Below are 15,760 nucleotides of genomic sequence, written 5' to 3'. Positions count from 1 at the left end.
TTCTGTCATTACTGAAAGTGCTCAGGGACCAGGGCCGTTTCCTTACAAATGAGAGAGGTGTGCATGGATGGCCACAAGAGCTCCTCCTGACTGGTTGCACATATTGCACAATAGAGTATTCTTATGCTGTCTAGCAAATAGCTGAATATGGTGGAATTCTTTTTTTTTTTTAAATTAGGAAATTCTATACAAAGCAAACAAAACTACATTAGAAGAACATTAAGGCTGTTAACTATATTACACAACAGTAAGGAAATGACAAAGCTAAGGTTGCTTTTTCCCTTTTGTGTGTATGTATTTTGATACAATGTTTTATTAGCTAAGCACATATTGTTTTTTGCCAAGGGCCCCTGCCTCATTCTCTATGCATATTAGAGAGAGAAGGAGAGAGGCTTGTATACTAAATTGGTCTGGTGTCTAGAAAAAAACTTGTCCTCATTCAGCGCAGAAGCTGTATTGTGTTATGAATGAGACAGTGTTTTTCCATCAAAAGGGAAGAACTCAATGAACTGGTACCCAGCAAGTCTAGGTCTTTTTCTGCCTCTGCCACAGACTCTTATGTGACTTTGAACAAATTATTTAATCTTACTGAGTATCACTTGGTGTAATAATACTTCCCACCTTGATGGGGTATTGTGAGTATCAATACATTAATGTTTGGGAGGCACACAGTTACCCTGTGAATGAACACTGTACAAAGGTATATAGGTTGTATTTAGTCCATTTTGAGTGCAGTGTTTGGATGCAATGCAATGAATGAGACATGGGGGCATCTTTTGAATGGTGAAGAAATATTGAGCATGTTGTTATTCACTGAGCATTATGTACATGGAATGAAGAAGGGTTCTGTGAAAAGAAATTGTATGTGATCTCGTCATTAAAAGATTTTTCAAAATCCCTGCATATGCATGGCAGAATTAATGTTGGTATTTCCTAGCTTTGGGGTGTTTCTCTTTGGAACCTTAAAGTTCTTTTAATATAGGTATGTTTGGTATATCATGCTTTATGTGCTAGATTCTGCAGTCCAATATAGCCACTTTGCATTGCGTAAGTGGTGCAAAATGGCCTTAAACGGGCCAAAGAAGGCCAGTAGAGAATTTCCCCTATACAGGGGAACTTTCTGCCAGTGAGAAGATGGAAGAGGCTGCTCTTCCACCTCCTTTGCCAGTCTTTCCCCTCTCCCCCCAATTTATAAAGTGTGTGGGGGAGCATTCTGGGGATGTGGTGTGGGCAGAACAGGGAGGGTATGTGGATGAGCAGAGTTCCATTACGTCCATTTCTTCATTTGAGTAAGATGCATCCGATGAAGTGAGCTGTAGCTCACGAAAGCTTATGCTCAAATAAATTTGTTAGTCTCTAAGGTGCCACAAGTACTCCTTTTCTTTTTGTGGATACAGACTAACACGGCTGCTACTCTGAAACCGAGAAAGAATAGTGTTTACAACTGCTCCTGGCAACTTAAACTTACTTCAAGGCTGGAGGATGAGGATCAGGGAGCCACTACTGGCTCACTGCAGTTTCTACTTGGGTAGGATAGTAAATCTGCCCAATAGTGAATTTTAAACTATAATATGTTAGAAATATATATAGAAAATGAAATGACAAATTATCTTGTTCATGAAAGTCCTAAATTAATTTGCTCATTATGGCTGTCTATCCACTTGGCAGTGATGTGGTCAGTCATACTAATTTATGCAAATAAGATATGTGCTTCACCCAGAGAATCAATATATTTTCTTTTCAGATTAACCAACTCTTTTGTTTACAGTCATGCACACATAGTAGTTTAGTGTTTTGTGCCTGAAAGTTTTTTTAGTATATCTTGTAGTCCTCAGGAACTAGCAAGGTCTACAGAACATTTGTAAGTGCTCCAGTGTTATTGAAATTTTTTTAATATGTCAGCATTTTTTAATTTCTCAAGCATAATCTCCCGCAATCTGTATCTGACTTATTTTCCATTAATGTACCATCAATCAACTTTTTTTCATAAAAAACCTAAGTGAGAGAGTCATTTGGGGCTCTTCAGCACAAGCTCCGTGCCTGCCTGATTCATTTGAAGCTGATTCCTTTTTTGACTTTTGACACCCATCTAGTGGATACAGCACAGTATAACAATGTTAAACTCCAAACACTTCCAAAGTCACAAAACTCCTCAGCCTCATGCATACTAGTGGATGTCCAGAAATATAGATTATGGGTCCCCTCATGTCAGGAATGATTGAATGCAACTCTGCTGATTCTAGCCTACATGATTTTAAATTTAAAACTTTTAAAAACATAAACCTTTGCCTCAGTGGAGGGCAAAATCATTTGCTTCAAAGCACCAGAAATCCACACTGGGAGAAATAAGCTTTGTAAGTGAAAAATTCATACCTGATTCCCCCAAAAGGGTGATCGACCAACCAAAAAAAACCAAAACAAAAAAACCCGCAAAGAAACCTGAACTATCTTATGAAATTAACTGATGAATTCCATGGTCAAGGAAACCTGTACAAAAGACCATACTTGTTAGACAACCACCTATTTGGGGACTGCCTGGCATCGCCCCCAGATTCTTAATTAGAGGACCACATCTGTTAAATAAGTTTCAGTTGGGTTTCACTGTTCTCCTCCAGGTTTTTGCTTGACTAAATTAAGAGCTCTCTTCGGGTCCAGATGAATAATGGTTACTGAACTACTTAATGAACAGAATTATGGAAGACTCCGGCTCCCATTCAGAGAGGTTTGAGGCAAACGTTTGGTTTGTTTATTTCAGTTTGTGTGGGATTACACCCCGTGACACTTTGAGTTTCTGGGTTTAAACAAACCTAAAACCCAAAGCAAAATGATCCAAGACCGCTGAACTTTGCAATGCTACCACCTGAAACAACCCAGCCCACACTCATCTGAATCTTGATGCAGTTTCCTGAAAATAATTAAATGGAATTTGGGACCATGTTTTCAAAAAGTTCATGTGACTCAACATTGTTTTTTGATTAACTCAAACCAATTTCATATGTTCTCTTGCTTTTCCGTGTTGCTAGTTTTACACAAACTTACAAGTGGCATGGGAGACAGTCTCATAACACAAGAAATAAAGTTTTTTCCCCCTAACTACAATTAAAATAAAAGTCAGCCAGCCATCATCCACCAGGCCTAAAATTATATTAAAGGTGACCTGAAGAGCTTATTAAAATAATTTTGAAAGCCTTCAAATCCTTAACAGAAGATATGTCAAGAAATTCTGCTGGCCCTGTACTGTTTAGATGTTAGAGATATCTTCAATGTGCTTCAAGAGAAGTTGCTCCAAACTCTGTCTGCCAGAACTCAGGTGCTAACAGGAGTAAAGCCTTTCAATTAAGTTTTAACATGTATCCTGTAAATGACTTGGGTTCTTAAACTGCTTTTATGATGCTGTTGAGTTTCTATAAGCATTCTGGTTTACTATTAAGTGATGTTTTTGAACTGGGTCATATTCAGACATGATTAAACTAGTGGTTCTCTATTTATTAATAATTATCCTTGCCCAAAGTTGTCAGGCCTGGCTGTCAAAGGCAGGTTCCCAAATCCATAGTTACCTAAATAAAAGTGCCCAGATTTGCAGATGTGTGAGCATGTGCATCTCTCATAGATTTCCACAAGAACTGTGGGTGCTTAGCGCTTCTGTAAACTTTAGGCAACTAAGCCTTAAAATTTTGGCCATTAATAAACAGTAATTTTATTATTTATTTAAATACCAGCATGCAGTGGTGCTGGAACAGTTTTTATAATGGGGGTGCTAAAGGTGGAAACAGTGTATTTGGGTAGCAATCACTACTTAAAGCCAAGGGGTGCGACAGCACCCACAGTACCCCTAGTTCCAGCACCTGTGCCAGCATACAGTATATACAGTGCTTTATAGTAAGAAAACAGCAGACTTCTAAAACTCATTTCCTTCCCCCACAGAAGTTGCCATCCTAACGACTCAAACAGATATAGTATGAATTTAAAAAAAAGTAATACACATGAGCTGCAGGGGAAATTTTGTGTACATACATGCAGGACATACGAGTTTTAAGGAGTGGGAGAGTGTTTGGTGAATATTGACTCGGATGCTCTTCCAAGGGTACGGAAAGCATGAAAAAAATGAAAGGAGACTAGAATGGGGCAAAGAAAATAGGGGAGGGACTTGAGGAAACTGTAGGGAGCAGGATCAGGTTGTATGAGGAAATTAGGACAGAGATATAAGCAGGAGCTGGAAGGGTAGAGTGTTTTGAATGTGAGAACGAAAAGCTTTAACTGAATCTGGAAGAACAGTGAACGAGTGCACTGATTTCAGAAGAAAGCCAATAAGAATATTATAGATAACCATGAATCTTTAAATGCTATGCTTTATTTCTCAAATTATAACATGCAGCTAATTTGAGATTTGGAAATTCTGTGGGGCCTGTAATAACAGGGTGTTGGTAGTCACAGGAAACATACTCAGATATGAGCAAAAGGAATTGAAATGTAAAGACAAAGGTTCAAAAGACCATGCATCTCAGGATGTTACTGATGATCTAATCAGCGAACAGTTCTGAAAACATCTGTTGGGCTCACTCTGCTGAGTCCTTGTTGAATACCATTGTGTTGAATAATTTTTCAGAGAATATTTGTTTTCCTTTTCTGTATTCAAACCATTTGTGAGAGATGGCATATGAGGTGATGACAGATTCAAGAGAAATGCAGCAGAATGCCTGAAATTCAAGGAAGAATAACAAACTGATTGAGGAGAGGATAAAAGTAAAATACATAAACTCTTGGGTTTTGTTTATACTCTCTTATGCAATGCAGACCTCTCTCCAGAGAGTGGATTGCTAAGAATTGAGACGTAATGTGAGGGCTGTTTCTCCTCCTCTGAATGCTGTTTTCTAAAATATTTTTTTTAAATGAGCTTGTTTCTTTACTAAGCAGTGTCATCTCTATTTTGGATGTTACCATCTCCCCTCCCTGCCCAAAATATTCTGATGGGTCATCAGTTCCTCCACTCGCTCTCCCGTCTCAATTGCTTTGTTTCTTTTTTCATTGGCTACTTGGAAGAGTATCTAGTAGTATAAGATGAATCATGTTTATTACAGTAGTGCATAAGGACCAACCAAGAATAGGGCTCCATTGTGCTAGGCACTGTGCAAATGCAGAGTAGCAGACAGTCCCTGCCATGATTGATGGACAAATCAGACCTGACACAGTCCATTCAGAGTGAATATTTAATATTTGATCCATCCTCTTTTAACCACTTCACTGCAGCAGATGTTAGCAGCATTCTTTAAGAATCAACCTTTAACTTCCAACACTTGCACTTCAGCAGAGCCACACCAGGTATGTAGTGCAGCACCCAAGGTACCCATCATATATTTTCTGTTATGGAGCACTGAAAATAGAACTGTTTATTTCTGTAGAGACACAAATCGCCAGGGTAGCAGATAGCACCCACTTACAACTGTGCCTGTCCAGAAGACTGTACCCCATCCTATCAGATGCACCCCTGACCTTGTGGTCCACACATTCATCACCTTCAGACTTGAATACTGTGACTCATTGTTTGTAGAAACTGAGCTATATGCTCCAAAAATCCCTCCATCTGGTATAAAATGCTGCGGGTAGGCTGCTAAGCAACACAGGTTGCCATGAGCTCATCATCCTAACGCTGTGCACTCTGCACTAGCTCCCCATTGGTTACAGAGTCCAGTTCAAGACTTTTTTGTTCTGAGTTTTCAAAGCCCTTTGTGGAATTAATTTTAGCTACCTAAAAAAAACCACCTTTCTCTTTCTCTGTGACCACGGCCTCCCATGCCGGCTATGCTCCTTGGGAACAATGAAATTGTTTACCAGTAGACAGAGCTTTGGCAGGAACTGGATCTAGACAATGGAAGTGGAACTCACTGCCACAAGAAATAAGAATGGCCACAAATCTTACTCTGAATAACCATAAATGCAAAACTAATTTATTTGACCTAGCTTTACAATAAGAACAATCCCTAATTCACCCACACTCCTTAATTCTATTCAAGCATTATATTCCTACCTGCTGGGAATAAAAATAGGACAGTTGTTGTTTTAATGTTTGAGCAGTTGTCAGGTATTATGATGCCCATATAAGAAGCTAGATTGGAATCATATCCCTTGGAGTGGGAGACGGGGAGGCAGGCCACAAGACCAGGGGGACAAGGGCATGGAGGAGATCAACCAGTGAAGGTGAAGAAAGCTTCTGGACCCACTCTGACTCCCTAATGTGCTAATGTGCTCCTGTGTGCAAAGGGATAAGCAGTTTCTTGAAAACCACCTTCCCTCCCTGTTCTTGCAGTGTTCCCTAATACAGCTGACCATAGGAGCAGCTCCAGCTCATTGGCCCAAGCTTGTGTTTCTTCTCTTACAGCACAGCTCTTACAGCTCTTGCAGCACTTTTCAGCTGAGAAAACACATGCACTAAGTCCATAGTGCCACCAGTGGACACCCCACATCCCAAGAAGCATGTAAACTTCAATAACTTTAATAGTGATTTATCTCGCCCCCCCTCCCCTGTCATTCTTTCTTTGGTTATCAGCAATTCCACAGTATATCTCCAGACACACCTTTGTTATTGATTGAACAGTGGAGTTGATCAGCAGTAGATTTTCCCACTATTAACAGAAGGTTTTAGTTAGTGAAAAATGTGTTAGAGGCATCTGCTCTTATAGCTGCATTTATTATTTTCAAAACTCTCAGCATAACTGTAGCATAAATCTTTTTTTTACCCCCTACCCCCTCTTTCTTACAGTTTTGATGTAGACAATGGCACATCTTCGGGACGGAGTCCCTTGGATCCCATGACGAGCCCTGGGTCAGGGCTAATTCTCCAGGCTAACTTCGTCCATAGTCAACGCAGAGAGTCCTTCCTCTACCGGTCAGACAGTGACTATGACCTCTCTCCAAAGTCCATGTCCAGGAACTCTTCCATTGCCAGTGACATGTAAGTGTTTTAAAAAGAAAAAAAGTTGACCTCCCACATTTTAGCTATCATTTCACCCTGTGTTAACAACAAACCCAGGCAAAATGGTCTATTCCATTTTTGGTACCATAAATCAGCTCCTTCAGAAATCAAAGACAACAATCACAAATGCTGCTGAATTCACTACTAAGAGTTTTTACAATCAACCTTACACATACATGCTATTTTTATGCACTTAATTTGTCAATCCGATTTCAAAATAGCCAATAAATATGTCAAACCAGCCCATGAAATTCACTCAATTTCTGAATATGTTACTTTAGTGATTTTTATAAGGAATGTATTTATCTTATTTTAATTGGTGAGGCTGTTAATATTTTTTTTTTTTTTGGCAAGGGGTGCAACAGTTATCCCATGAAGCCTGTTATAAACCCTGTGTACCACGGTTGCCTGTGGTTGTGGACAAAAGAAGTGAGGAACTGGAGAATGTGTTTACTTTTCCAGCATTTCCACAGGAACAATTTCTCACAAGGTTAACAATGTAGCAGCTAAATTATGATAAGCTACCCTTTTCTGAAAACGTTTATACTTTGTTCCTAAAAGTACACTGCTTTGGTAGTACAGCATAGTGGTGATTGGGATGAACAGTTTGTAAGGAGGTATCCTCACCCTTTTAAAAATGATAAATCTGTTACGTTGCAATCCAGTCTATTCCCAAGGCTCAAAATAAATAAATAAATTTTAAAATTGCCCTTTTGACGTATTTTTGAGGCTCTGACAGGAATGATTTAGCAGATTCCAGAGATAGAATGACTCCATCAGAGGCAGAAAAAGACTCTAACTTCCCTTCACTTTAGTGTCAAAATTTTAACAAGGGTCTCTTGAGGGGCTCTTCAAGCTTCTCACTGCTTTTTACTATTTTTGTGTTTTATGTACTTTCTGCCAGACGGGCTAATCCTGCAAACGCATACCAAACAAATGTTACTCATATGAGTAGTCCTAAGTCAAATGCAAATCTATTTTATTTTATAAGGCACTAAAAAAACATGTAATTCTCTAACCTCTACTAACTGCTAGAAATGAATAATAGCCAAATGATTTTTTAATTTTTAAATCTGCTCCAACTTCCATTGCTGAGTATGTGTTATGGATTGAATTGTAAACCCCTAAAGTAGATAGACATGCTTGCAAAGGTCCCCTACTGAACAAGGAAATCAGGAGAATAGAAACATCGGATCTTGATGTAAGTGCTAAGATTTATTTTATAAAAATGGAATAAAAATTAATTGAATATCATACTTTTTTAACAAGTCACCCTTCGGGATGCGTGAATTCTCATTCATTACTGTGAAATGTATTTTCCTCTAGTATTCCAATCCTTGGGAATTTGGGACTGCTATTTTCAGCTTATGTATCTTTTTTGTAGATGTTAATTTGTCTACCCAATGACAGCTCTTTTCCTATTTGAGTGCCATTGTAGGTGACATTCATCTCTGTGCCAAGAGGCAGCACAAGGCCTATGCACCATGTAAGCCCTGTTGATTTAACACTTCCTAGGCCTAGTGCCACCCCTTTTCCCCCTTTCACCCTGTATGAACAATATGGGTGATACCAAAGATCAGTGAGACAAAAATGGTCTTGTCTTGCCTGAAAAGAATGTAAAAACACATTGTAATCACAGACAGACAGTCTGATCCAGACCTTACTTCCATGAGGCCAAACTTTTTGTGTCACCTCTTGTGACAATCCTACTTGGAAAGACTTTCCCAGTCTAAGGTACAATACAGATCCCCAATCTGCTTCTCGGTGAGTTATTTCAGTTAACAATTTCAATTACTGCTCCTCCCATAAACCCATAATCCATTTTGGCATTTCCTTGAATTCCTAGTGAGATTTCAACACAGAGCAAAAATTTGGAATAATGATTTAACTATTGCAACACTGAAGACATTCTTCCCTTTTGATATTTATAATCAGTGTTCCTTTGAAACAACATTAAACATGTAAGAACAGTTGGCTAATCAGAGCTCACAAATGGGTAAACGTTCCAGTGCTCCCCATCAGACTAGAGATTCTGCCGTTGTGCAATGGAGCAGCTCTTATATGACCCTGCTCGCTATGCAGGATGGAAGGGAACATGAAATACAAAGAGCAGACCTTCTTACTTCTGGAGAGTCAAATACCCCTCCTTGACCAAGCATTTTCTTCTGACTGCCATCACTGGAATGTCCTGACATCGTAAGTGTCTTCATCTGCTGTTCATTCAGACACTGAGGTGACAAAGGCTGGAAACAGTCTGCACTCCTCCCAGAAACAGAGATCTTCACACCTTCAGGTTAGGAGGCAACACATTTCTCGCACATGTCCTTCTAGTGATCTCAGTATCCAAATAAGAGATTGAGCCATCTATCTGATTGGTCAGCATTCTTGAAAAGCTGCTACTCAAAGCAGAAAGTAAAGGTCATATCACAATAAAGTATACAACCAACATAATTTCTACAGACTCCTAAAGTACACCTTGTTACAGGCAAAATTCTTTAAAATTAATTTTAATTGTGCAAAAAATTGAAGTGCACGTAAATGAAAGGAAGGGGTGAGCAGTACTAAAAAGTTATACCTAGTCATTTTATTCTAATGCTATGTGGAAAATTTAATGAGATACATTGTTGGGATACAATAAGATTTATATGGCTCATCTGAGCACACATTATCATATATCTGAGTTGCATATTTATCATTAAACCTTAATAAACATGTTTCTGTTAAGTTTAATTAAATCACAACAGTAAATTAAGGAGGAAATGAAAAAAGAAAAAGAAACAAAAGCAAGGAAAGAGAAAGAAAGACAGATAGTAAAGAAAAAAACCCAAATATTTAAAGATCATTTACATTTATTAGTTATCCATTCATGATATCTTTGTTATGATCCCTCAGTATTACCTGTTCACCTCAGGACAACAAATATAGGAGCCATTTCACAGACAAAAATAAAAACAAGAAAAATAATGAGGAAAAAATGGATTGAGTTCCTGCTTAATTTTAACTGATGAATATTCTTTAGGGCAGTATGCATACATAAAGTTTACATTAACACAGGTATAAAATGCTGACCATACAGCAAAAAGAAAAAGTCCTGATGTTTATCATTCAGAGTTACAGTGAGAGCAATGTGTAGCCCAGCAGCTAACATTAACACAACATGATATTTAACAAACAAGATCACAAGTCTTATTTTCAGGTCCGTGGTGCTTGTGAATGTAATGGCTGCATAGCTTTTTGATTATTTAGTCAAAGGAGGGGAGGTCTAAGAAGACCTGGCACAGGATTCCAGAAGTGCTTTAAAACAAGTAAATATGAGTCAAGAAATAATAGTAATAGCAGGAGTATAATGCTATTTCCAACGCTTTTTTAAATCCTCTTTGTTTTGCAAAATGATGCCAATTATTATATGTTTATAATTATTATTATTATATGTATATATATTATTATTATATTATTATTTTATTATTATATGCATATATTATATGTATATATATTATTATATGTTTTCTTGCAAGGAGTCATAAACCCAGTTGGTCTCTTGATTTTAAATCAGGATCACTAGCACGTCTCTTCTTAGTCAATAGTTGTGAAATGTTGCTGAATTAATGTGAGCTTCCATACTGTGCTCTGATTCTTACCATTTTCTGAGCCCTCAAACAAATTACAGATGAAGACTTTCATGGCAAAGCTTACTTGCTTGGATGCTTTTTGTACACTGAATATCCAATCAAAGAACATAGCAAATTCCACATAGAATTCCAAATTGCAATTTGCTTTTTGGTGACATTCAGTGCGTTGACTTTTGATCTGTGAAGCTTAGATATGTCTGAGACCATTTTCATCCTATGGACCCTCCTAACAGTTGAGAACAAACTTGGGTATTTTCCTCAGTTTCCTTAGATTTTAATGGTTGGGGTAGGGTGACCAGACAGCAAGTGTGAAAAATCAGGACAGGGGTGGGGGGTAATAGGAGCCTATATAAGAAAAAGACCCCAAAATCAGGACTGTCCCCATAAAATCGGGACATCTGATCACCCTAGTTTGGGGCCAAGGCAGGGCTACATTCAGAAGGATTCTGGCAAAATCAGTTGGTTTATGAGTCTTCAAGATGCACAGCTCTAGCTCAAGGAATTTGGAGACCCTGACAAGCCTGTCACTCCTTTCAGCAAAGGGCATTTTTTTCTCTCTTCCCTAAAAGAAAAAGGTAAAGGGGAAATAAGTGGATTAGAGAAGGAAAAAATGCAAACTTCTAACACTAGCATCATAAAAGTCAAGAAATCAAGCACGCAAAGTTTGGAAATTCCCAAAGTTAAGGTAACAGTTGTTGCCATATTATTTACTTTGCCATTTTGCAATTTATTTCTATTCCTGACTTTTGGTTAAATAGAAACATTAATGTTTCTTTCTGTATTGTTAATGCATATCACAAAATATATAAAATATGCAATTTAACTGGATTAATATTATAGAAGAAAATCCCTGAAACTCTCTGACTCTTGAGTGCTTGATTTCTCAACCTTAACAGTGCATTAACTCTAGCTGTATGTAATTCACAAAAGGTACATATGTACTTGGAGGGAAATAATATATTGGCTTTAAATAATTTAGAGATGTCTGATTTCCATTACACATCAGCATAAGTTGGGCTTTTTAAGATATCACTTTGGATTTCCAGGATCGCAAGCGAAAGAAAAAGCAGTAAAGAAATATTAAAGTGAAGCACAAATGTATAGTGTTATGAATAAATATAGCCAATAGATGGCAGTATTGATGTATAAATTCATGATCTTATTAATTAATTAATTACTTAATTTGGATTATCGCACTGGCTAGGAGCCCCAATCATGGACCAGGACCCCATTGTACTGGACCCTGTAAAAACACAGAACAAAACCATGTTCCTTCCCCCAAAGAGCTTACAAGACGTACAGATAAGAGACAACATATAAGACAGCAGATGAATACAGACAGATAGATGGGGGAGTACAAGGAAACAATGAGATATCATTGGTCAGCATGGTGGGCAATGATTTCAGCACACCAGCACCCTCACTATTGTCAATTTTTTTATAGGCATTGCAGCAACTGAGATTTTAAGGAGGGATTTGAAGGAAAATGAGGAGGTAACTTTGTGGATGTTTACAGGGACCACCTCTGAAGTCTAGGGGCAGCCTGGGAGAAAGAACAAAGATGCATGCTTGAAAATTTAGCAAGTGGGTGAAGGAGGCTGACATTACTGGCCAGTCAGAAGTGGGAGTCAGCATTTTGATACTGAATGAGAGAAGAGAGGCAAAGCAGTAAAGTATCACAATGTGGAGGAAGAATAGGAAGAATAGGAATCGACTTATCTGGCTGCATCAGGAGCTCTTGAAAATCAAAAGGAAAGCCATACCAGAAGTGGAAACAAAGGCACATTGCTAAGAAAGCGTGTAGAAAAACAGCACATGTAGGACAAAATCAGACAGGTAAAGGGGCAAAATGAGTTACAACAAGCAAGGGCATAAAAAGAAATAGGAAGTGGTTCTATAAATGTTTCTAATGTAAGACAATAATGGAATAATGTGTAGTTTCATTACTTAATGGGGAAGGAGAGCAAATAATGGATGACACAGAGAAAGCTGAAGTGTAATGCCTTTTTTAATTCTCTCTTCACTAAAAAAGTTAGTTGTGACCAGGTGCTTAACCCAATTAATATTAACAAGGAAGAAGGATCTCAGACCAGAACAGAAAAATAACAGGTTAAAGAATACGTAGATAAGTTAGATATATTCAAGTCATAAGGGCCTGATGAAATATCACCCTGGAGTACGTAAGGAACTAGGGAAAGCAATCTCTGAATCATGAGAACTCATGGAGGATTGATAAGGTACCAAATTACTGGAGAAGGGAAACATAGTACCTATCTTGAAAAGGAGTAAAAGAAAGAGCTGGGGAATTATAGACCTCAGTAAGCCTAACTTCAATAATGAACAAAGATACTGGAACAAATTATTAAACAACCAGTTTGTTTAAACCTGGACACCATCTGGACAAGGTCCTCTGGTACCCCAGAGAATCATTATAGAGGCACCAACAATCTCCTAGGAATTTGTTAAGTGATTTCTCCAAAGAGAGAAAACCCCAACTGTGGTCAACATTTCCCTCCAGCTTCTTTTCCACTAACTGTCTAATGATGAAGATACCTTCTATCATCCCCTTTTCCTTTCTAAAACCAAACTACTCCTTTCCTAAAATGGGCTCCAGTACTTGCTACTGTCTAGCAGTTTCATGCATTGGGGCAGTAGCTTATTATTTCCTCGGTACTTCAACCAAATCTGTATGTCACCTCCTCATTTGTAAATTAATACCAGTATGGACTTTCTCCATTCTCTTGGGATTTTCTTCTCTTTTCAAACTGTGTGCATGATATGTGTGAGACAGTGTGCACCAACTTCTCTAAAATCTTGGATCATTTCTGCCGTGACTTCATCCGGATCTGCTTCTTTTCTGGGTGCCATCTTCAGCAGGGCAGCTTTGACATCTGCCTCTCACAGGTCCTCAACACATGTAATTATTGGTTCACATGATAGTATTGTAGCATATAAAGGGTTCTCCTTATTAAGTAGACCCTTATAGTATTCTCAACATTGGTTACATACCATGTCTCCTGTCACAAGCAGTCTGCCTCCTGCATCATTTATGAATAATGTGTTCACACCATCATTCTTTTGTTTCTTGTCCACACAATTGCATGTATTTTCCTCTGACTAAGTTGTGGGCAGTTGTTCAACTCATTATGCAGTTTCTCTAAAGGTAGGCTTCTCGTCTTTCTGATTGCTTGATTTGCTGCTCACTTGGAGGCTATATAGATGGCAACTGCTTTTTCCAAAGAGTTATTTTCCATCACCTTTTCTGGCTTCTCTCTTATTTCTTACTACTTACTGCACCTTCTCATGACCTGAATAACTGTTAGCTAAATAGTAAATGTAATACATTAGATATCGTCCTAAAACATCAAACTGTCTTACTGGCATCTTCTCTTCAAAGAATCCACTTGGAAGTATCCTCACTCATTTTTAGCTTGGCAGTCCGCTGATTGACCTGTTTGCATTTGGAAGCAGCAATAAAGCACCCATGGCTTTCTCTCATGTGAGGACTTAGGATGTGAGGTGACAGCTCTACTTTCTTGTAGAGCTCGCCAAGGTGTGTTCGGTATGCCTTTCCACTGCTCCCCAGAATCATTCAAAAGCTAGGAAAGAGAAAGCAGTAGTGATACTATTTATGCCTTCTGACTGAAGGTGCTGTGATTCACAGTACTCATTAACATGGTGGTGGACTTCCCAACATCGCTGATTCATAGAAGATATCTGCTAGTGCAAAGACAAATTCTCCATCCAGGACCAATTCTCCATCCCGATTCAAAAATGGCTAGTCAGATGATGTGATTAATTCTTTCATGGATCTTAGAAAGAAGTCAACAAACAGAACAGATTCTACCAGCTGCTGCAAGGTCCATGTTTTAACTTCCATATTAAAGGGAGTGCAACATAGCACTGAGTGCAGTCAGGCCTTCATGTAGCTGTAGAAGAGCGTCTATGCTGCAGAGTCTCGTGTTCTCCATGTGTTTGGGAAAAGAGAATTTTCCACAAATCCTGACAGTAAGTGCTTTCTTAGAAAGACTATCTTTATTTCACCCTGACAAGGTCCTCATTCTGGTCCTTACAAGGATCATCCAGTTGAACTCCTGTTGGAAACTGTCACTTAACTTTTTTCTATTAAAGTGGTGTTCTCATTAGCTGTTTATCTCCACCACTTAAATTTTTGGAGTTGAATGCTTTGTCTGGTGAGACCCAGTGTTGTATCTTTGGCTCAGAGAGAAAATCCTCACAACCTTGGAAATAAAAGGGTCTTTCTCTCATCAGACAGAGATGGAAAATGATATCCAAATATTTGGGTTTACTTTTTGAGGATTAATTATCCCCATGTTCCACAGTAGGAGAAAACACTGTGGTTCCCCCCACTCACCCCCTAAAGTGTAGTTTACACAATCTGTAATTTAGGAAAGTAGATTCGAATTATCCTGGATATGGAAGTTGACTGAAATGGAGAGAATTTCAGGTGGAGGGCTTTCCCCTACTGCCTATGACGGACAGGTCTGGATTTGCCATGAAGTTACAAACAGAGTGAAATACCCATTGTAGTGGAACTATGGATCTTATTACTCAAGGAAAGGACATTTTCAGGTAAACTTAGATAAATGTTCTTAATCCTGCACTGTTTGTTCAGGTAGAATTTGCATTGAGTGCAAGTTTAAGCCCATGAAAGGAGAGCTCCTTGAAGCTTAGTGAAGCTTAGGTCCAACCAGTTGAGCTACTATATAAGCTTCATCTGGGCCTTTACTATTAAAAAATTAAAATATATATTGTTTTCAAGAACAGAAAGCCAAATTACCCCATGATACAGCCTATACTCATATTTCTGAGCCAGAAAGAACTTGAAATCTAACTCTTATAATAATACTCTGTAAGTAAACATGATGTCCGTTCTTAGGGTATGCAAGAAAAGCATTTTCCTTAAAGATGATCTGCAAAAAGTTTTCAATTTTAAGGTGTTTGTCAAATTCAAGGAGAGGAAAAAATACATAGTTATTAAAAATTGGATTCGCACTATATTTTAAAAAATTAGAAACTACTATTGGCTTCCTTAGATTCTGAGGAATTTGGACTGCAGATTTCTTGATTCTTCTCTCAGAATGAGTGACATAAATATGTACAAGGGATGAAAAGAACCATTCCATTCTGAACCTCAAGT

At 38.3% G+C, this 15,760-nt stretch overlaps 1 protein-coding gene across 4 annotated transcripts in view; it reads left to right on the top strand.

The window, feature by feature from the left end:
- The window catches only part of PDE4D (phosphodiesterase 4D), a 1,166,661-nt gene that overhangs the window by 983,362 nt on the left and 167,539 nt on the right, over positions 1 to 15,760 (top strand). For all 4 annotated transcript variants that reach the window (XM_043547759.1, XM_007053879.4, XM_043547760.1 and 1 more), the window contains one exon: positions 6,758 to 6,949. In XM_043547759.1, the coding sequence (XP_043403694.1) occupies positions 6,758 to 6,949 (192 nt within the window). The remainder of the gene's footprint in view (positions 1 to 6,757; positions 6,950 to 15,760) is intronic.

Source organism: Chelonia mydas, chromosome 5, assembly GCF_015237465.2.
Source record: "Chelonia mydas isolate rCheMyd1 chromosome 5, rCheMyd1.pri.v2, whole genome shotgun sequence".
Taxonomy (NCBI): domain Eukaryota; kingdom Metazoa; phylum Chordata; order Testudines; family Cheloniidae; genus Chelonia; species Chelonia mydas.
This window is presented reverse-complemented; position numbering and strand designations above follow the sequence as displayed.